General features: G+C 41.3%; 1 protein-coding gene across 6 annotated transcripts; it reads left to right on the top strand.

The window, feature by feature from the left end:
• Positions 1-95: 95 nt before the first annotated feature.
• mybl2a (v-myb avian myeloblastosis viral oncogene homolog-like 2a) lies at positions 96-27,807 on the top strand. Of its 6 annotated transcripts, none has more exons than XM_062057712.1 (12): positions 96-198; positions 2,338-2,434; positions 10,371-10,442; positions 10,934-11,026; positions 14,094-14,314; positions 17,046-17,157; positions 17,216-17,263; positions 17,322-17,494; positions 20,895-21,561; positions 23,652-23,885; positions 23,950-24,141; positions 27,236-27,805. In XM_062057712.1, the coding sequence occupies exons 2-12, from the start codon at positions 2,339-2,341 to the stop codon at positions 27,749-27,751; spliced, it is 2,424 nt and encodes an 807-aa protein (XP_061913696.1). In that variant the 5' UTR covers positions 96-198; position 2,338; the 3' UTR covers positions 27,752-27,805. The 6 variants fall into 6 exon arrangements, with proteins under 6 accessions (XP_061913696.1, XP_061913707.1, XP_061913717.1 ...); XM_062057723.1 differs by lacking the exon at positions 96-198 and adding an exon at positions 227-246; XM_062057733.1 differs by lacking the exon at positions 96-198 and adding an exon at positions 692-787 and having other exon boundaries at positions 20,940-21,561; positions 27,236-27,807.
• The last annotated feature ends 26 nt before the right edge of the window (positions 27,808-27,833 follow it).

Consider the following 27,833-nt stretch of genomic DNA (forward strand, 5'->3'; position numbering starts at 1 on the left):
TCTTTTGAATCAATTCAATTTGACTTTTATTTTGCTTGTTACAAAAAAATAGCAGTATGTTGTCCATTTATCATGTTGTGCTTTTACTTTGGTGACCGGAAGTGCACTGTATATCTCAGTGGTACTTTCCGGTTTGTATCCAACTCCTTGACGTGTTTCCTGGAAGTTGCGTTCCGCAAGTGAGCTGACAAGAAGTCGGTAAGTGTTTAGACGTCATGTACGCGTATTCTCTCGCAGGAGAAGTCGGTAAGTGTTTAGGCGACATGGAAGCTTATTCGGACGCAGCCTTTCGCACAACTTTACGCGCGTACAAACAAAAATGGCTGCCGAGGAGGAAAGAGCTTTTTCACCCTGAAAAAGTTACACACCTGACATTTGTACGTAATGTTGATAGTGTTGGCTATTATCTCAGAAAGTGCCACAATTAAAAGGCTACACAAAGAAACAAACACAATGTTTGTCTTTTTGCCAGCGTTAATGTGTTGTGGCTTTTACTTTGGTGACCGGAAGTGTAGTGTATATCCCAGTGGTGGTTTCCGTTCTGGATCTAACTCCTTGACGTGTTTCCTCGAAACAAACAAGAAATAGTGAACAAACAAAGAAATAATGAAACGGTACACAAAGAAACAAACAACAAGTCGACGTATGTTTGTCTTTTTGCCAGCGTTAATGTGTTGTGGCTTTTATTTTGTTGACCGGAAGTGTACTGTATATCCCAGTGGTGGTTTCCGCATTGGATCTAACTCCTTGACGTATTTCCTCGAAACGAACAAGAAATAATGAAACGGTACACAAAGAAACAAACAAAATGTCGACGTATGTTTTGTCTTTTTGCCAGCGTTAATGTGTTGTGGTTTTTACTTTGGTTACTGGGAGTGTACTGTATATCCCAGTGGTAGTTTCCGCTTTGGATCTAACTCCTTGACGTGTTTCCTCGAAACAAATAATGAAATAATGAACAAACAAATAATGAAGCGGTACACCAATAAACAAACAACAAATCAACGTATGTTTGTCTTTTTGTCAGCGTTAATGTGTTGTGTTTTTTTTTTATTGTGTTGACCTAAAACACACTTGTCACGTGTTGCAGTTACACACGCGGCCACAGGCGGCGCAATAGCTTAATGCTCTTGGGCGTCCTGCGCATGTGCGACTCTTGTTGACTAGCTAGCGACCAAGCTAATGTAAGTTGATTTTTATAAACTAGTAGGAATGTTTCTCCTCACATGTTGATGTGTTGACTCGTCTAGTTGATTTTTATAAACTAGTAGGAATGTTTCTCCTCACATGTTGATGTGTTGACTCGTCTAGTTGATTTTTATAAACTAGTAGGAATGTTTCTCCTTACATGTTTGTGTTGACTTGGAGGTGATTGCTGTGCTAATAGTTACACCTTAAAGGAGCTAATGCTAGCTCGCAGTTGTCTTTAACCTAACTGCTATTTTATGGAGTATTACTAAAACAATGACACATTTTTATTTTATTTCTGCTGCATGAGGCGGAAGTAAACATGTGACATGGTTGTTGCAGCATGGTGGAAAAGGCGGAATTAAACATGTGACATGTTTGTTGCAGCATGGTGGAAAAGGCGGAAGTAAACATGTGACTTGTTGGTTGCAGCATGGTGGAAAAGACGGAAGTAAACATGTGACATGTTTGTTGCAGCATGGTGGAAAAGGCGCAAGTAAACATGTGACATGTTTGTTGCAGCATGGTGGAAAAGGCGAAAATAAACATGTGACATGTTTGTTGCAGCATGGTGGAAAAGGCGGAAGTAAACATGTGACATGTTTGTTGCAGCATGGTGGAAAAGGCGGAAGTAAACATGTGACATGTTTGTTGCAGCATGGTGGAAAAGGCGGAAGTAAACATGTGACATGTTTGTTGCAGCATGGTGGAAAAGGCGGAAGTAAACATGTGACATGTTTGTTGCAGCATGGTGGAAAAGGCGGAAGTAAACATGTGACATGTTTGTTGCAGCATGGTGGAAAAGGCGGAAGTAAACATGTGACATGTCTGTTGCAGTATAGTTGAAAAGGCGGAAGTAAACATCAATCAATCAATGTTTATTTATATAACCCTGAATCACAAGTGTCTCAAAGGGCTGCACGTCTACTTCTGCCTTTTCCACCATGCTGCAACAAACATGTGACATGTTTGTTGCAGCATGGTGGAAATAAACATGTGACATGTTTGTTGCAGCATGGTTGAAAAGGCGGACGTAAACATGTGACATGTTTGTTGCAGCATGGTTGAAAAGGCAGAAGTAAACATGTGACATGTTTGTTGCAGCATGGTGGAAAAGGCAGAAGTAAACATGTGACATGTTTGTTGCAGCATGGTGGAAAAGGCAGAAGTAGACGTATGTGTGGATGCGGACTCATCCTCGCCAGACTTGAAGGATGACAACAAAGTCAAATGGAGTCCAGAAGAGGTGAGTGAAGCCAAAGACTACACACCTTGGTCAGAATCTAGAGCATGTAGAAGAACAATAAGTGATCATCTACTTTACAAAATATTTGGCATTATGCAGACAGACTCAACTTTTGTCTGAAGAAACAACTGAAAAAACCATAGAGTGAGGTTATGTTTCACATTGTGCTGTCCTGTAAAAGTATTGCTAATAAACCATATTATTGCCAGCTTTATTTTATAATGTAATCATAATTAGGGCTGTCAAAATGAAGGACTCAACACACGTGATTAATCACAAAAAATGATGGCAGTAATCATGTAGTGACTTGAAGTGACTTATATTTATATAGCGCTTTTCTCTAGAGACTCAAAGCCCTTTACATAGTGAAATTCGTTATCTACCATATTTTCCGGACCATAGGGCACACAGGATTATAAGGCGCACTGGATCTATCAGGTCTATTGTCATACATAAGGCACATTATTTTTTTCTACATTTAAAAGACTTCCTTGTGGTTTACATAACATGTAATGGTGCTTCTTTGGTCAAAATGTTTTTACACATCTTCAAGTCACTTTCTGACACTTTTGTGGGCGGTCTTATTTACGTGCCTCCACTTGGACAGCGTCATCTTTGTTGTAGTGTGCAAGGACGGGAGTGGAAGAAGTGTCACAAGATGGAGCTAATTGTTTCAATAACATTCACACTTGTCTTCAATCAATACGGAAGGATGGTGGAAGCAGGGATCCAACCTGGAACCCTTAAATTGTAATAATATATCTACCTATACTACTAGTTAGGGCTGGGCGATATATGGAATATACTGGATATATAGCGGGTTTGTGATGTAGAAAATGACTATATGGTGATATTGGAGTATACGTTCTCACACAGTTGCTTTTAGCTGCAGGCATTACACTACAGGCTTTTCTCACTCTTTCTTCTCCTTCTCACAGAGACATAAAACAAGCGCACCTTTTACATGCGTCACATACTGTCGCGCGTGCAACGTCATACACCCTTGCCCAGCAGAGCGGTAGCGACATGGCTAACGTTAGCAGTGGCAGGTAGTGCAAGCAGAGCGATGCGAGTGGTAATACGAGAGGTAACAAATGGAGGAAGAATAATTAATTCCCAAGAAAAACAGCACGGGGTCCATCGTCTGGGTTCAAGCGGGAAGATGTTGAACGGACAACCGTAATATGTCAAGTATGCGGCAAAAGCGTTGCTACAAAAAGTAGCATTACTGCTAATTTGTAGCATCATTTGAAAAGTCACCTGCTACAGAATGAGGAGTGCTTGAAACTCCGCATGTCAACATCTCAGCCGGTACCACACCCACAAAATGTCCAAGCAACCATTTCCACATCAACACCGTATGAATTTGATGACCTTGTTAAATATAATACATTAATAATCTTATATAAAGCATTTAACAAATTATTGCCGCCTGATCTACAACGTTTTTTTATAAGACATTTTTTATAATAACTTGAGAGGCTTTGGATATTTCTTATTGCCGAGAGCTCAAACCACTCGTAAACGTTTTTGTGTGTCTGTATGCGGAGTAAAACTATGGAACAAACTGGACTTACAACACAAGCAATGCCAAACTATTAATCGATTTAAACTATTATACAAACATGGGGTCTGGTTCAAATATAGAGATGAGGGTCTTTAATTTGACCTGCTGCTATACTCTGTCTCAAAGTGTTAACATGTGCTCAATGTTTCCTTACCATTATTGCTATGTTGTCTATTACTATTATTGCTTTTTTGTCTATTACCATTGTTGGTATATTCATTATTCCTACATTGTTGATACAAATTATTGTTACAGTGTAATAATTATTGTTACCTGTGGTAATGCCACTTTGATACAACATGTGTATTATAATCCTTGAACAAAGTAAGAGTGAAACTCATGTGAATAATCACTGAATGGAGAACTGGGGGTGGGATTAAATAAATTATCTTATTCCCACTCCCTTTCAGGCAAAACTGGACAATCATGCATTACATACTATACATGACCTTTTGCACTATATTAATTTATATTATTATGTGTTGTCAATTGTGTACTTTTTTTTATGTCATTGCCTGAAATAAATGAAAAATGAAACAAATAGTCTACAACAGAAGGAGATAACGTCCGCAGGAACCTACCACATAGTGAAGGACATACACTATTTGATTTACTATTATGCAGCTCATTTTTATTTGACACTTTTTTAATATCTTGTGTGACATCATGCACAAAAGTGCACTTTATTTGTTTTAAACTATTGTAGTGACATCATGCAGAAAAGTGCACTTTATTTGTTCTAAACTATTGTAGTGACATCATGCACAAAAGTGCACTGTATTTGTTTTAAACTATTGTTTTTTGTTTTTTTTTTCATTTTATTTTTATTGACATCCAGCATCAGACATTCCTATCAATTATCTATTGTCTGCCCTAAATGTCAAAATATTTGTGTTTATATCCCATCCATACCACCCCCCCCAAAAAAAGAAAGAAACAACGAAAAAAACAAATATCTACCAATACATCGATTAAATAAACAGAAAAAGAAAAAAAGGAAATAATACTACATTATTAATAATAAATAATAAAATAAAAACAGATACATATACATACTGTATACACAGTATATATATATGTATACATATATAAACATATATATATATTTACATACATACATATACACATATAGGGAGTAATCCCTTTTTTTTTCTCAGTACAATCACTAATTCAAAAAATTAAAGTCAGGTTTATGGGGCGTGACATAGTTGACCCAATTTTCCCATTATGAAGTAAATTTCTCCAATTTATAATTAATAAAGGCAGTTATCTTCTCCATTTTATATATGTCCATTGTTGTTTCCATCCATTGCTTCAAAGTTGGGCTCTCCTGGGATATCCATTTCCTAGTAATGGTCTTTTTACAAGCCACCAGTAGGATATTCATTAAGTGTTTATCTTTCTTCAGCCAGTCCTGAGGTACATGTCCAAAAAACAAAGTTTTACTTTCGAGGGGTATTTCACATTTGAAAATATCCTGTAGAGCTTGGTGTATCTGTTTCCAATAGTCCTTTATGGTGGAGCAGTCCCAGAAAACATGGTAGTGATTTGCATTTGAATTCCCACAATTTCTCCAGCAGGCAGGGGAGTTGTTATCATAGTGAGACTTCTGAGAAGGTGTAATAAAAAATCTGATCAAACTTTTCCAGCCAAACTCCCTCCACTTGGGTGAGCTGGTACAAGTCCATTGATATTTCCATATTATTGTCTATTCTTCCTCAGATATAGCTATCCCTCCTTCCTTCTCCCATTTTGTTTTAATATATGAAGTTGACTATGATTTCATATTCAACAGACCCTTATACAAGCATGAAACAGTTCTATCAATAATTTCTGAATTGTAGGCTTTTGTAAACAGTTCAATCAAACTTATACTCGTCTTTGTGACACTTTTCACCTTCATATTAACAAAATGCCGCAACTGCAAATATCGATAGAAGTCTTGGTTTTCTAATATATATGTCCTTTTAATAGTTTCAAAACTAAGCATTTTTTTTATCTTTCATTACACTACATAAAGCTGTTATACCCTTAGCTATCCAGTCCTTAAATCTTGAGTCTAATTTATTAGGTGTAAACTCTGTATCATAGGCACACCATTTAAGAACTGCAATATCATTCTCGAGTTTGTATTCCTTTATAATAATTTTCCACACTTTAAGGGTCCATTTCACCCATGGGTTATCAATGTTATTTATGTGGGTTCGTAAATTGCTATCCGCCAGGATTGCTTGTATGGGGATGGAGGGCATTTCTTCTTCAATAATTTTCCATTGAGCAATTTATGACGGGTTGCACCAGCATATCACTGCTCTCAACTGGGCTGCAAAATAGTAATATCGGAGGCAAGGTAAACCCCACCCTCCCTTTTGTTTGACCAATTGTAAAGTTTTGAGACGAACTCTTGGCCTTTTACTTTGCCATATAAACCTTGATAGCATTTTGTCCCATTCATTGAATTGGTTTTGGTTAATCTCTATTAGCAGGGTTTGAAATAGGTACAGCAGTCTTGGCAGTACATTCATTTTAATGGAATCAATTCTAGAATTAAGTTCCATCTTGCTATGTCATCTTTTATTTTTTTATGTATGGGTAGATAATTGTATCCTGATAATTTTGTTAGATCTTTTGACAAATTAATGCCCAGGTATTTAAAAGACTCTGTTTGCCATATCAGAGGGTAACTACTTCTGATTTCCCCTGGTGGGTTATAATTATATGAGAGTAAATGGGTTTACCTATATTGATTTTATATCCTGATAGTTGACCATACAGTTCAAATGATTGCATTAATTTAGGGAGCGAGTATGTTGGGTGTCCGAGGTAGACCAAAATGTCATCCGCATAGCAGGCCAATTTATACTCTCTTCCTTTAATCATGATTCCCTTAATATCTTCATTTTGTCTGATGGACTGAGCTAATGGCTCCAGATGTGGCGACTTGTCTAGGGTGTACCCTGCCTTCCGCCTGATTGTAGCTGAGATAGGCGCCAACCCCCCCCCCCGCGACCCCGAAGGGAATAAGCGGTAGAAAATGGATGGATGGATGGATAATGCAAAGAGTAATGGTGGCCATGCACATCCCTGTCTAGAGCCCCTTTCTTGGGTAAAACTGTTTGATAAGTATCCATTGATTTTAATCCTGGCCGTAGGATTGTTATATAATGCCTGTATAGTTTTAATGATTGTATCCTGAAAGCCGAATGTATATAAAACTCTGTAAAGAAAATTCCAATTGACCGAATCAAAGGCCTTTTCAGCATCCACACTTAACAATTGCTTCAATGTTTTTTCTTTGTGTATGATCATCCATAATATGTAGTGTCTTTCTTATATTGTCTTGTGTTTGTCGTTGATGTATAAAACCTGTTTGATCATTATGTATCAATATAGGTAAGAAATCTTCTAATTGTTTGGCCATAATGGAAGTAAATAGTTTATCATCTACATTGAGAACCGATATTGGCCTGTAAGATCCACATTCAATTCTATCATTTCCTTCTTTTGGTATAGCTGAGATAATTGCCTCCCTCCAACTAAGTGCTTTAAACCAGTGGTCCCCAACCACCGGGCCGCACAAGAAATTTAAAAAAAATAAGTAAATACAATTTCAGTCTGCAGGGATACAGTCCGTAAGCACACATGATTGTATTTTTTTATGAAAAAATAAAAATAAAAAAATAAAAAAATTTCAAATGATGCTACATATTAGCAGTAATGCTACTTTTTGTAGCAACGCTTTTTCCCCACACTTGACAAATTACGGTTGTCTGTTCGACATATTCCCACTTGAAGCCAAACCACCGCCAGACGATGGACCCTCTGCTGTTTTTCTTGGGAATTAATTCTTCCTTCATTTGTTACCAGATTCGCACCTTCTTTCTCTCGTATTACCACTCGCACCACAGCTAACGTTACCCATGCCGCTATCTTTGCTCCGCGAGGGTGTATACGTATGTAAGAAGGTGCGAATCAGAGACAACAAAGAGTGAGAAACGCCTGTAGTGTAATGCCCGCAGCTAAAAGCAACTGCGTGAGAACGTATACTCGGAATATCACGATATAGTAATTTTCTATATCGCACAGACAAACCTGCGATATATTGAGTATATCGATATATCGCCCAGCCCTAATATAAATGCAGTATGAAGAAGAATGTTTTAATGTAGACACATAGAATCATCATACTGCTGTTATTATATGCATCAAGTGTTCGTTCAAGGCTAAGGCAAAATATCCAGATATATATGCTGTATCCTGACATGGACTAAACATATCCACATATATATGGTGTATCGTCACATGGACTAAACATATCCACATATATATGGTGTATCCTGACATGGACTAAACATATCCAAATATTAATAAAAGGCCATATCGCCCAGCCCTACTACTAGTACTACTACTGGTAATAATAATATCATATCTACCTATACTACTACTTGTAATAATATCATATCTACCTATACTACTACTTGTAATAATAATATATCTACCTATACTACTAGTACTAATACTTGTAATAATAATAACAATATATCTACCTATACTACTATACCACTACTTGTAGTAATAATAATAATATATCTACCTATACTACTAGTACCACTACTTGTAATAATAATATATCTACTTATACTACTAGTATTACTACTTGTAATAATAATAATATCTACCTATACTACTAGTATTACTACTTGTAATAATAGTAATATCATATCTACCTATAATACTAGTACTACTACTTGTAATAATAAAATATCTGCCTATACTACTTGTATTACTACTTGTAATAATAATATATCTATCTATACTACTAGTATTACTACTTGTAATAATAATATCTACCTATACTACTAGTATTACTACTTATTATAATAATAATAATAATATCATAGCTACCTATACTACTAGTACTACTACTTGTAATAATATCATATCTACCTATACTACTAGTACTACTACTTGTAGTAATATCATATCTACCTGTACTACTACTTGTAATATCTACCTATACTACTAGTATTACTACTTGTAATAATAGTATATCCACCTATACTACATGTAATAATATATCTACCTATACTACTAGTATTACTACTTATAATAATATCATATTTACCTATACTACTAGTACTACTACTTGTAATATTATAGCTACTGACGTATACTACTAGTAGTACTACTTGTAATATGTCTACATATACTACTAGTACTACTACTTGTAATAATATATCTACCTATACTACTAGTACTACTACTTGTAATAAAAATCATACTATATCTACCTATACTACTAGTATTACTACTTATAATAATAATAATAACAATAATAATATCATATCTACCTATACTACTAGTATTACTACATGTAATAATAATTATATATCTACCTATACTACTAGTATTACCACTTATAATAATAATAATAATAATAATAATAATATATCTACCTATACTACTAGTATTACTACTTATAATAATATCATATCTACCTATACTACTAGTATTACTACCTATAATAATATTACTAATAATAATGTATCTACCTATACTACAAGTATTACTACTTATTATAATAATAATAATAATAAAACTACCTATGCTACTAGTATTACTACTTATAATAATAATAATAATAATAATAATAATATATCTACCTATACTACCAGTAATACTACTTAAAATAATATATCTACCTATAATTCTAGTATTAGGGGGCGGTATGGCGTAGTGGGTAGAGCAGCCGTGCCAGAAACCTGAGGGTTGCAGGTTCGCTCCCCACCTCTTGACATCCAAATCTCTGCTGTTGTGTCCTTGGGCAGGACACTTCACCCTTGCCCCCGGTGCCGCTCACACTGGTGAATGAATGATGAATGAAGGATAGGTGGTGATCGGAGGGGCCGTAGGCACAAACTGGCAGCCTCGCTTCCGTCTGTCTACCCCAGGGCAGCTGTGGCTACGAAAGTAGCTTACCACCCTACCAGGTGTGAATGAATGATGGGTTCCCACTTCTCTGTGAGCGCTTTGAGTATCTAATAATAGAAAAGCGCGATATAAAATCTAATCCATTATTACTATTATTAGTATTACTACTTATAATACTAATAACAATAATAATAATAATAATAATATATCTACCTATGCTACTAGTATTACTACTTATAATAATAATGATAATAATATATCTACCTATACTTCTAGTATTACTACTTATAATAATAATGATAATAATATCATATCTACCTATACTACATGTAATAATAACTTGTTAGCTATGTGTATGTATATGTGAGTCCTTTAAGAGCTGGATTTTTCTGGCCTTGCAAGCAGCTGTGACTTGATGTCACTTTCTCATCTGTGCAGGAGGAAAACCTGAAGATCCTGGTCAAGAATTTTGGAGAACGCAACTGGAAAACCATCGCCAGTTTGTTACCAGTAAGAGTTTGCAGTTTTTATCTTCCATAACGTGTCTACTGACAGATATAAGTTACAACTATACACTACTTTGTATTAGAAATGTTGTAGTTTTTATCTTCCATGACGTGTCTACTGACCGATATAAGTTACAACTATACACTACATTGTATTAGAAATGTTGTAGTTTTTATCTTCCATAACGTGTCTACTGACAGATATAAGTTAGAACTATACACTACTTTGTATTAGAAATGGATGCATGTGCATGTAGAAGCCAGTCTGTCCCACAAGAAGAGAATCAATAGTTGTTGGGGACCACTGCTCCTACCGTACATAGTCTAGATAGTCTGCTGACATGACATTTGGGGAAAACAACACACATTGTGCAAACTCCAGGGTTAAGGTTTGGGGTTAGGCATGCTTTTAATTCATATGCAGGTACCAACATGGAAGAAAAGTGTGATTTGCAAAAGAAGATGGAGTAGTGAGGTATGTTGTATGTGGTCCAGGGAAGGAGTGAAGACCAGTGCATGCACCGCTGGAAGAACAGTGAGGATAACCAACCTGTCAAAGGCTGCTGGTCCAAAGAGGAAGATCAAAAGGTAGTCATCAAGTTGTATTATCACTACGTTTACACATGTTCTCATGTTACAGCCTCATTTCAAAATGGAACCATTCATTGTTGTCCTCAAAATTCTACACACAATACCCCTAATGACGATGTGAAAAGTTTTTAGTTTTTTTAAACATTACAAATGTATTAAAGGCCTACTGAAATGAAATATTTTTATTTAAACAGGGATAGCAGATCCATTCTATGTGTCATACTTGATCATTTCGCGATATTGCCATATTTTTGCTGAAAGGATTTAGATAAAGTTCGCAACTTTTGGTCGCTGATAAAAAAAGCCTTGCCTGTACCGGAAGTAGCGTGACGTCGCAGGTTGAAGGGCTCCTCACATTTCCCCATTGTTTACACCAGCAGCGAGAGCGATTCGGACCGAGAAAGCGACGATTACCCCATTAATTTGAGCGAGGATGAAAGATTTGTGGATGAGGGACGTGAGAGCGAAGGACTAGAGTGCAGTGCAGGACGTATCTTTTTTCGCTCTGACCGTAACTTAGGTAAAAGGGCTCATTGGATTCCACACTCTCTCCTTTTTCTATTGTGGATCACGGATTTGTATTTTAAACCACCTCGGATACTATATCCTCTTGAAAATGAGAGTCGAGAACGCGAAATGGACATTCACAGTGACTTTTATCCCCACGACAATACATCGGTGAAGCAATTTAGCTACGGAGCTAACGTGATAGCATCGTGCTTAAATGCAGATAGAAACAAAATAAATAAGCCCCTGACTGGAAGGATAGACAGAAGATCAACAATACTACCAAACACTGGACCTGTAACTACACGGTTAATGCTGTGCCGCCTGTTGAAGCCTAGCAATGCTGTTGCTAACGACGCCATTGAAGCTAACTTAGCTACGGGACCTCGTCAGAGCTATGATAAAAACATTAGCGCTCCACCTACGCCAGCCCTCATCTGCTCATCAACCCCCGTGCTCACCTGCGTTCCAGCGATCGACGGCGTGACGAAGGACTTCACCCGATCATCGATGCGGTCGGCGGCTAGCGTCGGATAGCGCGTCTGCTATCCAAGTCAAAGTCTTCCTGGTTGTGTTGCTGCAGCCAGCCGCTAATACACCGATCCCACCTACAGCTTTCTTCTTTGCAGTCTCCATTGTTCATTAAACAAATTGCAAAAGATTCACCAACACAGATGTCCAGAATGCTGTGGAATTTTGCGATGAAAACAGAGCTGTTTGTATTGGGATACAATGTGTCCGAATACTTCCGTTTCAACCATTGACGTCACGCGCAAATGTCATCATACATAGACGTTTTCAACCGGAAGTTTTGCGGGAAATTTAAAATTGCACTTTATTAGTTAACCCGGCCGTATTGGCATGTGTTGCAATGTTAAGATTTCATCATTGATATATAAACTATCAGACTGCGTGGTCGGTAATAGTGGGTTTCAGTTGGCCTTTAAAAGTAAAAAAAAAAATCACACTTAGAAAATAATTGACAGCCTCCGATCAATACTTTGTTGATGCGCTTTTGGCAGAAATTACAGCCTCAAGTCTTTTTGAACAGGATGCCATAAGCTTGGCGCACCTATCTTTGCGCAGTTTCAACCATTCCTCTTTGCAGCACCTCTCAAGCTCCAATAGGTTGAATGGGAAGTGTTGGTTTTCATCCAGGATGTCTCTGTACATTGCTGCATTCATATTTCCCTCTGTCCTGACAAGTCTAACAATTCCTGCCGCTAAAAAGCACCCCCACAGCATGATGCTGCCCCCACCATGTTTCACTGTAGGGATTATATTGGCCTGGTGGTTTCCTCCAAACATGAATTTTTGTCTCATCAGACCAGAGCATTTAGTTTCTCATGGTCTGAGAGTCTTTCAGGTGAATTTTGGCAAACTTTGGACTTAGAACTGTCTCTCAGGCCATTTCTTGTTTGGTGGATTGTCCTTCTGGAAGGTTCTCCTCTCTCCACAGAGTAATGCTGTCGCTCTAGCAGAGTGACTATGGTCTTGGTCACCTTCTCCCCCGATCGCTCGGTTTAGACCAGGGCCAGCTCTAGGAAGAGTCCTGGTGGTTCCAAACTTCTTCCATATACAGATGATTGTCAGGTTCAAACACTGATGACATCTATTAATCAGACAAGAAGCAAGGAATCATGCAGAGACAGAGTTCAATTTAGCTCATGAGGATAACACATGGAGCTGCACACTTAGTCACGGTCTCGCCCTACGCTCTATGGTTCCGCTCCCGCGTCCCTCTTTTTATTCAGAGTTCCATAGTCAACATCACTGAGGCCGGCTCTAAAAAGAGTGGTCACATATGTTATGCAAAGCAGGCCCAGGACGCACAGTACGTGACGGAATGTGCTGGGGGCCTTGTGATTTCGCCTTGTCCCCGCTTCGTCTGCGCATTGTCATCTTATCTTCGTTGAGGTCCTTGAAGTCTCTGCTTCGTCTGCGTGCTGTCATCTTATCTTCGTTGAGGTCGTTGAAGTCCTTGGCTGTTAGCGGGCTAAAACAAAGATAACATCTGTGGCTGAGGCCACCCCTCAGACAATAAGTTTTGTCCTTGCATAGATTAGAAAAGTCTAACTTGAGCACAATAGCTATAAACTAAAGCAACAGACTTTAAGCATACTAAAGTTAGTGTGATAATATATACATAATTATTCTAACAATGATGAAGGCCACTGTGCTCATTAGGACCTTCAAGGCAGCAGATATTTTTCTCTGCCCTTCCCAAGATTTGTCCCTGGAGACAATCCTGTCTCGGAGGTCTACAGACAACTCCTTGGACTTCCCTTCTTGGTTTGTGCTCTGCATGCACTGTCAAGTCTGGCCCTTACATACAGACAGGTGTGTGCATTACCAAACCAACAATGAAACATGAAACACCTGAACTCACTTTTGAGCTTCATGGCAGAGCCTGTGAATACTTGTGGTTTCTGGCTTTGTATTCTTAATGTCACATTGTCATTGTGTGTAGAATGTCCAGGACAAACACATCTGTAACATAAGCACATGTGGAAGGAGTTTCATCTTCACATTCATAACCTTATCTGTCCCCGAGCAGATCCTAGAGTTAGCCAGCAGGTTTGGCACCACACGCTGGAATCTGATCGCCCAGCATATGACTGGTCGTTTGGGGAAACAGTGTCGTGAACGTTGGACCAACCACCTTGACCCCCAGTTGACCAAGGCCAGCTGGAGCCACGAGGAGGACCTCATCCTTTACAAAAGTCATTGTGCCCTGGGGAACTGCTGGGCTGACATCGCCAAGCTGCTTCCTGGAAGGTACAGTATTAGTCGTCAACATCTCCCCTTGATGCTGGACTTCAAACATAGGAAGAAGACTATGGAGCCTGGCTAGCGTTCTACAGTCTCACAGTTTTAGGGAAGAGCCTGGTGGATTTACTCCTTATGCTTGCCTGAGGGGAGAGTTTGAAAAAGCTGGTGTGCAGGGTGAGTGGAGTTTTTCATGAGGCTGATCTCCACATGTACAGTTCTCAGGTGTTGGGAAAGTCTTCTGTGCAGCCTCCATCACCCTCTGCAGAGCCTTCTTCTCTGCCGGCTCAGGACTGAGCTCCCAAGTCCAGCTAGCCGTAGCTTCCTGAGGAACTAGAGTCGCTGGTGGGCCTTCCTGGCCAGGTACCTGAAGCTGGAGACCACTTCCACAGCTGCTCTTCAGATGTACAGTGGAGGAGGGGGCCTCTGTCCCTTTTGAAGTCCACCACCACCACCTAGGTCTTCTTCACGTTGATGTAGAGGTTGTTTTCTCTGCACCGCTTCTCCAGGTCTTCAACCTCCTGTCTGCATTGGGACTCATGGTTGTTAGCCATGCGTCCCACTCTTCGCTGATGGAGGAGGAGACAGTGTTGTGGATCCTCACAGTCTGAGGTTCATTGGTCAGGAAGTCCAGGACCCAGTTCCGCAGTGTGGGACTCAGTCCAAAAGACGCAAACATCTGCACCAGGGTCTGTGGAATGATTGTGTTGAAGGCTGAGAAGAAGTCCAGAGGAACAGGCGGTTGTCGGAGTTTCTGCTCTCCAGGGGGGTGAGGGCTGTGTGGACCACTGACGAGATGGTTTTTCCTGATGGGGGTCCATATTGATGTGGACCTTGTCTTTGATGTGAGTCACAACCATCCCCTTGAAGCACTCCATGGCTACTGGGGTCTTTGAGGTGTTCCTCACGTCTGCTGTGGTCACACTGAGGGGCGTGTCACTCGGTGTTGGTGTTGTCAGGGTCCTTGAAGGTGCAATGAGGGTTCCCCTGGACATTGTGTACCTTCTCCGTGGCTGGTTGAAGTGACCCTGGATGTGACTCTGCACATCTTACCAAAGTAATACTTGATTGGAGCAAGGAGAAATGTCTCGTGTATTCACTGGTCCACCTTGACAAAACAGTCATAAAGACCGAGCGGTAGAAAATGGATGGACCAATAAACATGGAAGTATTCATTTCAAAGACATCAGACAGGCGGGAATAAAACTGGCTATAAAACAGCGTTCACAGGCATCCAAACCTGCAAGATCACGTCCAGATTGGAGATGGACTCACCCACATGTTTTTTTCAGGGCTGATACTGATACCGATTATTAGTAGTGAAGGAGGCCTATAACGGATATTTGGAGGTGATATTAATTTGCAGTAAAAGTTATTTAAACATGAATATTATATGGAAGTAAACCTTTTTGAACATTTTGTAGGAAAGGTGGGAGCAGTAGTGACATAATGTTTATTTGAACATCTTTATTACGCGTGTCTAAGAGGAGCATCAAAATATAGAAAATGTCCTGGGAAATCTGGTCAAAATACTTGACTCTCTACTCCCTTTTTTAACACTTTATGGATGTAAATAAATATGGTTTCTGAAATATTGTCAACATTTAAATAAAAGGGTTTTGTGCTCCTTCATGTAGATGATAGTTGAAGATGGCTGACATAATTTCTTCCTGGATGTTAGAGAAAGTATGAGAATGTGTGAGGTGATGCCTCCCATTTGTCAATACATTTACACAAAGTTGAAGTCTTTTGTCATTTTCATGTCTGTTCTGTTATTTGATGGAATCATGGAACTGTGCACGCTTTATTGGACCCACGCTGCAAGTCAAACAAACAAAACGGAAACGGTAAGACGCCAAGAAAGAAGGACAGAAACTGGATTTCCCGGCCACGGCCAAAAAAAGGCTGTTTTGAAAGCGTGAGTGGTCCGGTGGAAAGATGAAAAAAGAAAGCAACTCTTCACATGCTAGGCAAAAAGTCTGAAGTCACTGATCATTGCCTTCTACTTCACTGATTATTCATTTGTTAATACGTGTTTCTATTAGGGCTGTCAATCTCTAAGCACTACACCATTCCATTCTCGGGTAACCACTCAATTCAGAATAAATTCTCCTTTTCCATTCAAAATCAATACATTTTTAATAACATTGTGTGCCAGTTCTATGATAAACTACATGCATTTCTATATTACTTAAAGGATAACGTGTTTTGTTGAATAAAATTCTAGCCAAACTTCTTTAGTTAAGTAAATGTGTACAGCAGATATAGATCATCTACATCAACTATATGATTTGTGGCTGGACAGGACAGATTCAAATAATAATAACATACCTATTTATTTCACATGGATTTTTTAAATCAATAATTGTACTTACAATTAAGAATCAAGATTCATTCGGAGAAAAAAAAAAGTTTGACACCCATAGAAAATATTGTAGTTCTTAAAAAATCAAAAAAAAGGATACCGATATAAAGAGGCCGATACATGTGGAAATGGCAAATATGGGATGAGGCGATAATAGGTGACCTGATGATTGCAACAACAGAAAAGAGCTTTTAGGACACAGATGCATAGCTACACGCTAACGTTACGCTCACATCATGTTGCCTGTGGATAACTGAAGCATGCTTGGCACAGCTGCACTTGACATTTTATTTTAAGATGTGTAGCAAAGCCTTTCTTTGAAACGTATTCCTGTCAGGCGCTGGATTGTTTTTGAAGTGTTCTTTGCGTTTGTAGGACGGAAGGCACGGTGAAGAAGCGCTGGAACTGTTTTCTGAAAGGGCAAGCTGAGTTGGGTCTGCTGAAAGATGACAACATCTGCGTGGATATTCAGCACTTTGTAGGACGGGTAGGCTGCCTATTGACTCCTTCTCAGGCCGCTTGATGCTGGATGTCATGTTTGGCAGGTGGACTCCAAGCCAGATGCCCCACTAGACACATTCAGTGGACAAATGGTAAAGCTTTGCATTCCACTGGTGGGTGCTGCTGGTCATGTCTGGCTATGGTCTGCAGGGCAAGTCTGAGGAGCCTGAAGTCAGGCAGAAGACACTTGAGCAAGGGAAGTTGCCTCCTCTCAAAGCCTCCTGCATCAGCGCTCCAGCAGAAGAAGAAAAAGAAGCAGTAGACCAGAAAAAGGTCGTTGACGCAGCGTTGAGGATGATCGCTGAAGACATGTTGCCACTCAGGTGAATCTATGTGCATTATCTTCACCTCCATATCTTCTTCTTGTTCAACAGTCTCCCTTCTGCTATTTCAGCCTTCATAATGCACCACACATTTTCAATGTCTGGACTAAGGCAGGCCAGTCTAGTACCCACACTCTTTTACTATGAAGCCATGCTGTTGTAACAGCATTGTTTTGCTGAAATAAGCAGTGGCGTCCATGATAACGTTGCTTGGATGGCAACATTTGTTGCTCCAAAAGCTGTATGTTCCTTTCAGCATTAATGGTGCCTTCACAGATGTGTAAGTTACCCATGCCTTGGGCACTAATACACCCCCATACCATAACAGATGCCTCCTTTTACACTTTGACCCTAGAACAGTCGGGACGGTTCTTTTCCTCTTTGGTCCGGAAGACACAACATCCACAGTTTCCAAAAGCAATTTGAAATGTGGACTCGTCAGAACACAGAACACTTTTACACTTTGCATCAGTCCATCGAAGTGTTTCTGGGTGTTGTTGATAAATGGCTTTGACTTTGCATAGTAGAGTTTTAACTTGCACTTACAGATGTAGCGACCAACTGTAGTTACTGACAGTGGTTTTCTGAAGTGTTCCTGAGCCTATGTGGTGATATCCTTTACACACTGATGTTGCTTTTTGATGCAGTATCGCCTGAGGGATGGAACGTCTGAGGCTTGCCGCTTACGTCCAGTGATTTCTCCAGATTCTCTGAACCTTTTGATGATATTACGGAGCGTAGATGGTGAAATCTGTAAATTCCTTGCAATAGCTGCTTGAGAAATGTTGTTCTTAAACAATTTGCTCAGGCATTTGTTGACAAAATGATGACCCTCGCCCCATCCTTGTTGGTGAATGACTGAGTGTTTCATGGAAGCTGCTTTTATACCCAATCATGGCACCCACCTGTTCCCAATTAGCATGTTCACCTGTGGGATGTTCCAAATAAGTCTTTGATGAGCATTCCTCAACCTTCTCACTCTTTTTTGCCACTTGTGCCAGCTTTTTTGAAACATGTTGCAGGCATCAAATTCCAAATGAGTTAATATTTGCAAAAAATAACCAAGTTTCTCAGTGTGAACATGAAATATCTTGTCTTTGCAGTGTATTCATTTGAATATAAGTTGAAAAGGATTTGCAAATCAGTTGTATTCTCTTTTTATTTAGCATTTACACAACGTGACAACTTCACTGGTGTTGAGGTTCGTATGTTCTCTGAGCAACAGGAAGCCAGTGCAGTGACCTAAACACTGGACTAATATGGTCTTATTTCCTGCTTCTAGTCAGGACTCTGTGATCACGGCGCCACCAGAAGTAGTTCCTCTGTGTTAGTGCTTATAATGAGACTATTGCTATTATTGGTTAATTACATGTAAATGGAGTATTTTTGGATGGAATAGTGTACTCCCATTAGCTACATTGTTAGCCACCTCGTACTTGCCCTATTTTACAACTTAGAATGTGTTCTTGTCTTAAATAAGGATTGTACATGATATATAACATTAACAAAATAAGTGCAATTTCCCTTTAACACAGTTTCTACTTTAATTCAAGTTGAATGAAATGTAATGAATGATTTTTACAAAATAAAGTTAAAGTAGCAATGATTGTCACACACACACTAGGTGTGGTGAGATTATCCTCTGCATTTGACCCATCACCCTTGATCACCCTCTGGGAGGTGAGGGGAGCAGTGAGCAGCAGCGGTGGCCGTGCCCGGGAATCATTTTGGTGAAGTAACCCCCAATTCCAATTGATGGGAAATAACTAGTTGAATAATGCAAGTTAAAGGTGCTGCTTGCAACTTCCTCAATTACATTTTTCATAGCAAAAAATATAAGACCATAGCGAAAAATATAAGACCACCTCCGGATAGCTTATGTTAGCATTAGTGCGTTAACATGTTTGACAATGGTCTGTTTTTCACAATTACAAAGTTTATGTAATAAACCCCGTCTGGTCAACACGTACAAAGCTAATGTTGTACATGTGTTAGGTATATAGTTACATCTTTACGTAGGAGAGGTGTGTCAAATACTACAGAAAGTTGTTGCAAACAGACCCTTTAAGATAAAATGTTGGTGAGCAGAGCTCCAATGTTTGTCCTGCTCCCCCATAGTTGAAGGTAGTATATTTAGTGAGCAGAGCTCCAATGTTTGTCCTGCTCCCCCACAGTTGAAGGTAGTATATTTAGTGAGCAGAGCTCCAATGTTTGTGCTGCTCCCCCACAGTTGAAAGTATTATATTTAGTGAGCAGAGCTCCAATGTTTGTCCTGCTCCCCCACAGTTGAAGATAGTATATTTAGTGAGCAGAGCTCCAATGTTTGTGCTGCTCCCCCACAGTTGAAGGGAGTAAATGTTGGTGAGCAGAGCTCCAATGTTTGTCCTACTCCCCCACAATTGAAGGTAGTATATTTCGTGAGCAGAGCTCCAATGTTTGTGCTGCTCCCCCACATTTGAAGGTAGTAAATGTTAGTGAGCAGAGCTCCAATGTTTGTCCTGCTCCCCCACAGTTGAAGGTAGTAAATGTTAGTGAGCAGAGCTCCAATGTTTGTCCTGCTCCCCCACAGTTGATGGTAGTAAATGTTAGTGAGCAGAGCGCCAATGTTTGTGCTGTTCCCCCACAGTTGAAGGTAGTAAATGTTAGTGAGCAGAGCTCCAATGTTTGTCCTGTTCCCCCACAGTTGAAGGTAGTATATTTAGTGAGCAGAGCTCCAATGTTTGTCCTGCTCTCCCACAGTTGACGGTAGTAAATGTTAGTGAGGAGAGCTCCAATGTTTGTCCTGCTCCCCCACAGTTGATGGTAGTAAATGTTAGTGAGCAGAGCGCCAATGTTTGTGCTGTTCCCCCACAGTTGAAGGTAGTAAATGTTAGTGAGCAGAGCTCCAATGTTTGTCCTGTTCCCCCACAGTTGAAGGTAGTATATTTAGTGAGCAGAGCTCCAATGTTTGTCCTGCTCTCCCACAGTTGACGGTAGTAAATGTTAGTGAGGAGAGCTCCAATGTTTGTCCTGCTCCCCCACAGTTGAAGGTAGTATATTTAGTGAGCAGAGCTCCCAATGTTTGTGCTGCTCCCCTACAGTTGAAGGTAGTATATTTAGTGAGCAGAGCTCCAATGTTTGTCCTGCTCCCCCACAGTTGAAGGTAGTATATTTAGTGAGCAAAGCTCCCACAGTTGAAGGTAGTAAATGTTAGTGATCAGAGCTCCAATGTTTGTGCTGCTCCCCCACAGTTGAAGGTAGTAAATGTCAGTGAGCAGAGCTCCAATGTTTGTGCTGCTCCCCCACAGTTGCAGGTATTATATTTAGTGAGCAGAGCTCCAATGTTTGTGCTGCTCCCCCACAGTTGAAGATAGTAAATGTTAGTGATCAGAGCTCCAATTTTTGTGCTGCTCCCCCACAGTTTTGTGGAAGGCGCAGGGTTCCGCTCCTTCATGAGCACTATCAGTCCACAGTACCACAAGCTGTCCCAGCGTGCCGTGGCCTTGCAGCTGTACGACGAGGTGGAGAGGAGCATCAAACCTCAGCTCATCCGTGACCTCAAAGCCCGCCTGTCCAAAGCCCAGGACGGTGCCGTCCACGTGACCTGTGACCTGTGGGCGGGGGAGGAGCCGGTGGTGGTGGTGCGGCTCCACTTCATCAGCGATTCCTGGCAGATCCGCCGGCCCACCGTTGCCTTCCGTCACATCCCGGGCGGCGACGTGGCCCGGGAGCTGGAGGCCGTGCTGCTGAGCTACGGCGTCTTCCCGCGCAGCATCGGCTACGTCCTGCTCAACAACGCCAAAGAGGCGCTGGCGTCCAACAGCCTGTTCTGCGACTACAAGATCATGTGCCCGTCCAACAGGGGCAGGCCGGACAACCACGACATCCTGGCCTTCCTGTCGGACTGCCCGTCCCAGTCCGAGACGCCGCAGTCAGAGCTCGACTTTGGTACCGGTATGACCTGCGTGGCTGAGACACTGCAGCAGGTCATCGGCTGGGCCCTGAAGAACTCCAGGGTGGTGGAGAACCTGCTGTCACACGTCCACAACGTGGTGGCCTTCTTCCGGGCCAGCGACTACTGGACTGAGGTAGGCTAAATAAGAAGACTGACTTCATCTTCATGTTCAACCTCCTCAGTGGACACCCTTGTCACATGTGTTCATCACATAAACCTTCGTCACATGTGTTCATCACAACAACCTTAGTCACATGTGTTCATCACAACAACCTTAGTGTATGTGTTCATCACATAAACCTTAGTCACATGTGTTCGTCACATAAACTTTAGTCACATGTGTTCGTCACATAAACCTTAGTCACATGTGTTCATCACATAAACCTTAGTCACATGTGTTCGTCACATAAACCTTAGTGCTGGATCAACTGTCTCTTAACTATCCACACAAAGTCCCTTTGGTGCATTCACAAATGATCAGAAAGCACATACATCCTTAAACAAGCATATTGGTACAATAATAAACATTTCCATCCATCTTCTTCTGCTTATCTGAGGTCGGGTCGCGGGGGCAGCAGCCAAAGCAGAAAAAAGTCAAATCTATTGACATTTACTTCATCAAGAGTTTAAAATAGTCTGCCATGGCATCTTTTTTTCCAGAAAAGTACGGTCTCCTCACAAGTAAAACTTGTTTTGTCAATTCTTCAATACTTGTGAGCGCCATTAATGTACTCCTGGCAAATAGTCTTTTAACTCCACAGCGATTCCCTCCGTCGTTCTTTGTGGGACTCGTTGAGTTAGCTGAATGGACACAACTTGTCAAAAGCTGAAACAACTGATTTGAAATGCTGCGCCCTGCTTTTTGCCTGCAGGCGCGACACAAAGTGTTGGTGTGTGGAGACTCACACAGAGGCACATCTACAAGATCCTCAAACAAAATGTTCATAAATAGAGCTTCCATTGGGTACACCGTCTTATCCAGACTGTAGAGCTGCAATCACTAAATTTTAGAATTTATTTTCCATATATAAGCCGCACCGGACTATAAGTCGCAAATATATACGTTGTGAAATGACTTATTTACACAGAAGTATTTGGTAAATGTCTATTTACATACCTTTATTGCTTCCAAACAGGGCAGTAAAACGGCTGATCAAACAAAACAGAAGTCATGGTCATGAACCCACTAGCCCAGGGTCCCCCAACCTTTTTTCTACCAGGGACCGGTTTAATGTATGCATTATTTTCACGGACCGGCTTTCTACTTGTGGCAGATAAAAACAGCAAAAAAAAATGAGCATGAAAAATTTGCCTTTGGCTACAATCTGGCGCATTAACATTTTATATGTCCATTAATGTGCATTGTCCAATGTACTATAACAAAGGAGTTATATTAACAAGCTTATTGGTGTGTTTAGACTTAGACTTAGACTTCCTTTTTATTGTCATTCAAATTTGAACTTTACAGTACAGATAAGAACGAAATTTGGTTGCAATAGCTCATGGTAGTGCAGGATAAAAGAGCAATACGGTGCATATATAAATAAATAGATTACTGTACAGATCAATATATTGCAGGTTTATGGATGTATGTTGTATTGTCTTTATATTCCAGCCAGTTAATCAATTTTTGGGGGGAATTGAGGGGATTATTTTAATGCTTTCAAGAGTCTTATGGCCTGAGAGAAGAAGCTGTTACACAACCTGGAGGTTCTGCTACGGAGGCTGCGAAACCTCTTTCTAGAGTCCAGCAGTGAAAACAGTCCTTGGTGGGGGTGGGAGGAGTCTCTGCAGATTTTCTGAGCCCTGGTCAGGCAGCGGCTTTTTGCCGTCTCCTGGATAGGAGGACAGGTGGGACAGGCAAAAGTTAAGTCAGAGAAAATGCAGTAGTTTATAAATTAATTAATATTTCCGTGCAGCCCGGTAGCATATACGTCACGGACTGGTACCGGTCCCCAGACCGGTGGTTTGGGACCACTGCACTAGCTGAACAAGCTAGCTCTCCAATCAGCTAAACCGACTCAATAACTCCATGGTGACGTCTTGGTGAATTTACAGAGTAATTAGGGAAAGTAAAACAATACAAAAAGAATGTAAGTGAATAATACTTACACAGACACTGGTAAACCTGTTAGCGTATTAGCTAATGCTAGCTTGATGACATTACGACAGCACGTAGAAACACTCCTACAGCTCCTATGTGTCCTATGTGTCCTGGTCCAGGTGTTGTCCAGGGAGCACAGTGTGTCTCTGTCCAGCCACTGTCGCTGGGACTCCATGATGGTGTCTCTGCGCCGCATGGTGCAGGAGGCGGCTTGGAACGGCGTGATGGCCGTGCTGGCGCAGGCTCGCAGCGAGGCCAGCGACACGGCCAGCGCACCCCCCCTGGTCATGGTGAAGAGGGAGCAGGTGCTGGACATCCTGGCGCTCCTGGAGCCCTTCCAGAGCGCTCTGAAGGTCAGCCTGTTGCCACGGTGACCATGCTGGGAGGCTGTCCTTCATGGCCGCTCCTTACTTGCAGGCCTTGTTTGGGAACACGTCCTCCGTCATCCCTGCGCTGCTGCGCCTGGACAAGACCTTGGAAGGGTGCAGCAGCAACTACGCCCACTTCCACAGGTGTCTGCGTGCTGGCTTGTGTGCTCGCCTCCAGGTGCTGATGGAGCACCAGGACTTGATCGTGGCCGCCGTGCTGGACCCCAGGACCAAACTCAAGGTACCACTTCAACCTTAATGACAAATATCTCATCGGAACACTCGACTCACCTTGGGAAATCAAACTACCATTTTCCAAGGTCAAAAAAATTCCAGTAATTCCCAGAATTCCTGGTTTTCCAAAGCCCTTGCTGGATAGTTTTTACCGTCCACATTCAACAGTTTTTGACCATTCCGCCTTCAAAACATTCTTCTTAATTGGTACAACAAAAGTAATTCCTGGTTTTCCCGAAATTCCAGGAATTCCAAAATACCCATTCTCAATTCAAACTGTTACTACGTCAACATTTCACGACCGATTCCAAAAATTCCAACACCAATCCATTCATATCATCTAGGACTATCATGCTACTATTAATATTTTCACAAATTCCCAGTTTTCCAGGAAATTGCCATCTATATGAATGAACATATTCATAGTTCTACAATGCCCTAAATGCTCCACATTTTTAAACCTGATTCCAACCTTTCATTCATCCACCTACACTACTCTTCACATACATCCATCTTTACCCTTTCCCAAAATTCCCAGTTTTCCTGGAATTTCCTCCCCATTGTCAATGAATGGGCATTATACATCCATCCCATCCATACATTTTCTACCGCTTGTCCTGTTTGGGGTCGCGGTGGTTGCTGGAGCCTATCTCAGCTGCATTTGGGCGGAAGGCGGGGTACACCCTGGACTAGGGTTGTCCCGATCCGATATTTGGATCGGATCTGCGCCGATATTTGCCAAAAAATGCGTATCGGCAAGGCAACCGATTAAGTGGACCCCGACTTAAACAAGTTGAAAAACTTATTCGGGTGTTACCATTTAGTGGTCAATTGTACGGAATATGTACTTCACTGTGCAACCTACTAATAAAAGTCTCAATCAATCAATCAAAGCATGGGAAAATGCTGATCCAGATCCAGTTTAAAAAAAAGTTCTGGTTCGTGTTTTCCAACGCACCGATTTAAATAATACATTCCACTTTTCTGCTGCTCCCTAATATCCGTTCCGCATTTTCCAGCACACCTTCAACACATCCACAGGTCTGTGTCCTAACCGCTAAGACGGCCATTTGAATTAAAAGTTACCGGTAAAAATGTCAGCTGTCTCTGTGCGATATAGAAAATGACTATATGGTGATATTGGAGTATTATGTTCTCACGCAGTTGCTTTTAGCTGCGGGCATTACACTACAGGCTCTCCTCACTCTTTCCTGTCTCTCCTTCTCACAGACAGCAAGCGCAGCTTCTACATACGTCACATAGTGTCAAGTCATACGTCACATACTGTCACGTCATACGTCACATACTGTCACGTCATACGTCACATACGTATACGCCCTCTCCCAGCAGAGAGGTAGCAGCATGGGTGACGTTAGCTGTGATGCTAGCGTTAATACGAGAGAAAGAAGGTGCGAACCTGGTAACAAATGAAGAACTAATTAATTCCCCCAAAAAACAGCAGGGGGTCCATCGTCTGGCGGTGGTTTGGCTTCAAGTGGGAATATGTCGAACAGACAACCGTAATTTGTCAAGTGTGGAGCACAAGCGTTGCTATAAAAAGTAGCATTTCTGCTAATATGTAGCATCATTTGAAAAGTCACCTGCTATAGAATGTAGAGTGCTTACTCCGCATGTCAACATCTCCGTTGACTCCGTGCAACACGCCCACACCATCAAAATGCCGAGGCAAACATTTCCAGATCAACACCGTATGAAAAAATGTTGATTTTTTTTTTAGTTGTGATTTCCTTCTCTGCATGAAAGTTTAAAAGTAGCTTATATTAATGCAGTATGAACAATAATGTTTTAATGTAGACATATAGAATCATCATACTGCTGTGATTATATGCATCAAGTGTTAATTCAAGGCTAAGGCAAAATATCCACATATATATCGTGTATCGCGATATGGCCTTAAAATATTGCAATATTAAAAAAAGGCCATATCGCCCAGCCCTAGTTCAATGATGCCATTTCTGTTTGTCATGCATAATTTTGTCTATTTTGTGTTTATCCTTGAATAAACAGGTCAGTTTCTTGTTACCAACCATTGTGTATTATTCAAACTCACCTAATTCAGCTGGCTAGTTGTTTTAAAGAGTACTAAAACCCATTTCAACATGAATCTGACAACTAAGTAGGCTAAATAACTTTAAACTTTAATACATGCTCGGATAGGCCAGTATCGGTATCTGATTGGAAGTGCAAAAACAACATCGGTATCGGATCGGAAGTGCAAAAACCTGGATCGGGACATCCCTACCCTGGACAAGTCACCACCTCATCACAGGGCCAACACAGATAGACAACATTCACACACTAGGGACCATTTAGTGTTGCCAATCAGCCTATCCCCAGGTGCATGTCTTTGGAGGTGGGAGGAAGCTGGAGTAGAACCCACGCAGTCACGGGGAGAACATGCAAACTCCACACGAGCGCAGGATCGAACCCAGGACCTTCGTATTGTGAGGCAGGCGCACTAACCCCTCTCCCACTGTGCTGCCGCGGCCATTATACAATCTACTGCACATCCCACATTTGTCATTCCATTTGAACCCTTCCACCATCCACAACAAAGTCATCAAATCACAAGTTGGTTCATTGTTGGCAAACAAAATAAAAATAAGTGTGAAAATGTATGCATTAAGTCTCAACAATACTATGAGAAGGGCAGGAAATAGTGTGTGTTTGAAACCTCCTTCAATGTGTAACTTAACCATAGAGGGCCAGCAGAAAAGCCTCTTTCTCAGCTGTAATACACCATGTCCAACTAACAGAAAAGTCTTTCTCAGCTGTAATACACCATGTCCAACTAACAAGACGTCTGGACAAGTTTCTTCACACAAAAAGGAAGACTAAAGTGTATTTTACTTTTATTGAAGAAACATTTATATTTACTTTAGCACTGCTCAATTGTATCTTAGTCTTGTTTTTCATCCCCTTGTGCAGTGTGTTTGTGTCCTCTTCACCTGACTAATATTTCAGTGGGCTGTAGTGGACTTTCCTTCTGGCTTGACAGCAATATTTCCAGACAGAAATGGTGCAAGTGTGTTTAAAGCAACAGGTCACGTGTCTGACCTGAGTATGTCCTCCCTGAACAGTCCTTCTGCGAGCAGCTGAAGGAACCCACAGGCTTCCTAACACCGCCAACAAAGTCTGCGGCGCGCTCGCTGGTAGAAGCTGCCTTGAGGACGCAGGCGGACCTCCAGAGAAGTCCGGAGCCGCTCCAGGAAGCAGCGGCCCCCGAGACACCGCAAGCGTCCCCCGCCAGCTGCGACCAGGATCAGGCGGGTGTCAAGCGCAAGACGCCCGCCGACGTCCTGGGCCAGCCTCCCTCCAAGACGCCCAGGTCAGAACTGGACGTGTACCTGGCAGAACCGCCCTGCTCTAACGGCTCCACTTTGCTGTACTGGAAGTCTGCAGCTCAATTCCCACAGCTGCAGTGCCTTGCCAAAAGGCTGCTGGCGGTGCCCGCCACCTCGGGAGGCTTCGACCGCCTCTGCCCCTTGGCGGCGTGCATTGTGCGCGCAAAACGCCACCGCATGGCGCCTCACACCACCGAGAGACTGCTGCTCTACAAGAACTCCTTCAAGACTCACAGCAGGGGCAAAAAGTAACCACTTTTTTATTTCTTCTCTCAATAAACACACTGATTATTGTCTGCTGCTTCATCAGTTGTCTTATATGCTAACTAACACA

This window comes from Entelurus aequoreus, linkage group LG01 (genome assembly GCF_033978785.1).
Source record: "Entelurus aequoreus isolate RoL-2023_Sb linkage group LG01, RoL_Eaeq_v1.1, whole genome shotgun sequence".
Classification (NCBI taxonomy): Eukaryota; Metazoa; Chordata; class Actinopteri; order Syngnathiformes; family Syngnathidae; genus Entelurus; species Entelurus aequoreus.

What these genes read in the sequence shown, in the direction of transcription:
- mybl2a (XM_062057703.1), top strand. An exon ending in TCAAATGGAGTCCAGAAGAG is followed by an intron (nt 2,435 to 10,370) that starts GTGAGTGAAGCC and finishes TCATCTGTGCAG; the next exon opens with GAGGAAAACCTGAAGATCCT. An exon ending in TTCAGCACTTTGTAGGACGG is followed by an intron (nt 17,158 to 17,215) that starts GTAGGCTGCCTA and finishes CATGTTTGGCAG; the next exon opens with GTGGACTCCAAGCCAGATGC.